This window comes from Mesoplodon bidens (assembly GCF_964165515.1).
Source record: "Mesoplodon bidens genome assembly, contig: HAP1_SCAFFOLD_599, whole genome shotgun sequence".
Classification (NCBI taxonomy): domain Eukaryota; kingdom Metazoa; phylum Chordata; class Mammalia; order Artiodactyla; family Ziphiidae; genus Mesoplodon; species Mesoplodon bidens.
Window position 1 is genome coordinate 109,655 of NW_027671722.1, and position 2,010 is coordinate 111,664.

At 53.5% G+C, this 2,010-nt stretch overlaps 1 protein-coding gene across 1 annotated transcript; it reads left to right on the top strand.

Annotated features, from left to right (window-relative positions):
* Positions 1-212: 212 nt before the first annotated feature.
* On the top strand, positions 213-759 carry LOC308611114 (Golgi-associated RAB2B interactor protein 3-like; the record flags this gene model as incomplete). Its single annotated transcript, XM_081260025.1, has 1 exon — positions 213-759. A coding segment is annotated over one exon (547 nt), but the record flags the coding sequence as incomplete, so codon positions are not given.
* Positions 760-2,010: the final 1,251 nt, after the last annotated feature.

A 2,010-nucleotide genomic window follows, 5' to 3' on the forward strand; every position in this document is an offset into this window, starting at 1 on the left:
GTGAGCCTGCCCCAAGGGGGTGGGGACTTGGAGGCTCAACAAAGGGGTGTGCGATGTGATGGTGACGGGTCACAAAGGACTTGCGGTATAAATATGGTCGGGCCAAGAGACTCTGGCAGAGTCCTGCAGGGAGGTGACGAGTTGCTTTCGTTCCCTCTCTCTCTCCGAGACTCAATTTGTGGCTGGTGGCTCTGTCTTGAACGAAGAGAGCCATGAGCAGTGAGAGTTTACCTCATTACACGGCCAATAGCTACTGTTCAGTGGGGGTGTTGAGGACCTCCATGGGGGTCCTGCAACGACAACTGTACGAGGGAGGAGAGTATGACATTTTCAAGTACGCTCCCATGTTTGAGAGCGACTTTATCCAGGTCAGCAAGAAAGGAGAACTGATTGACCTAGACAACCGCGTCCGAAGGGTGACTGTGGGTGTCGCATCCACCAGCCCCCTCTTCCCACTACCTGACGTCATGCTGCTGGCCCGAACAACGAAAGTCTGTGAAGAGCATGTCAGATGCGCCGGGATCACCAAGGGGAGAGGTTGCAAGCCCGTGAAGACCCTAGAGCTCACCAGGCTGCTTCCCTTGAAGTTTGTCAAGATCTCCATCCACAACCGTGAGAAACAGCAGCTGTGCCTGAATCTTGCTACCGGCCGGACTTTCTATCTGCAGCTGTGCCCCTCTTCCGATGCACAAAAAGACCTCTTTTCCCATTGGGAAAAGCTTGTCTATATCCTGAGACCACCGGTAGACAGTTACAGCAGTACCCCGATGCTCCAAACTGGAGATGCAGCGACTACAGAGGATGCCAAAATCCTAGTGGGAAGCACCCACAGAGACTCAAGAACACGGGGCAGGGTGCTTTGGGAGAGCAGGGCAAAGCTGGTCCTTCATAGCCTTTGGTGCTCTCTGAGACTCACCTGGGAAATACCTTCTATTGTTGAAAAGGGTCAGGGACAAACGAGCTATCACTATGGGATTCACCACACTGGAGAGGTTCCGAGTGCTTCTCCACCTTGTCCCACAGGGCTGAATTTCAGAGAGACCTTAGGTATCATTATCAGCTGCACTGGTCTCCTCACCAGGGCTGTAATCCCTCCTACAGCATCCTGACTGTCTGGTCTCTTCTTGAACACTTACCCCAGCCCAGGTAGTCTCATCAGTTGTGGAACATCATTCACAGTTAGGAAGTCCTTCCTTCATTGTGTCTCCCCGTGACGCCGACATGCTGATTCAAATCAGCCCAACCCGTGGAGTCACCAAAATGCAGAAGGTGTGCATCCCTTGACCCGGGAACCCCACTTCTAGGAGTCTGTCCTGCAGAGAGAGAAGCACAAGGGTATAAAATTAAAGTGTGTATCATGGAGAACTGTATCAGTGCTTTCCCTGACCCTGGGACTGTTCAAGTAAAATGGAGTGGCCGTTTGAGAGCGGTGCAGTAGATGGGATCTAGCATCCAATGGGAGCTTAGACTGGGTGATCTCAAAGGTTATTCTAAGTATAAGCCCTTGAGTTGCTCAGCTCCAGGATGAGAGAGGAGCAGACAGTTCAGATCTCACTTTCTGTCATCTCTAACTTACCTGATTCTCCTCCCCTTGGCTCAGACCACAGAGCTCCACAGAGAAAGGGATCAGGATGAGGCTGGGCTTCACAAGCTTCGTGACGTGACTGGAGCCACAAAAAGTGCCGAAGGATCAGCAGGAGGAATGACCATGGGCCTGGCGGGAGCCACCATCAAGGATCCAGGAGAAAGCGGATCCGGCGAGGCCACTGCAGGTATCCCCGATGGATCAACTGCAGGCGTGAAAAGCGCCGAAGGATCAGCGGCAGGAATGGCCATGGGCCTGGCTGGAGCCACGATCAAGGAGCCACCATCAAGGATCCTGGAGAAAGCAGATCCGGCGAGGCCATTGCAGGTGCCACCATAGATCAAGTGCAGCCGTGAAAAGCTCCGAAGAATCAGCGGCAGGGATGACCACGGACCTGGCGGGAGCCACGGTCAAGGATCCAGGAA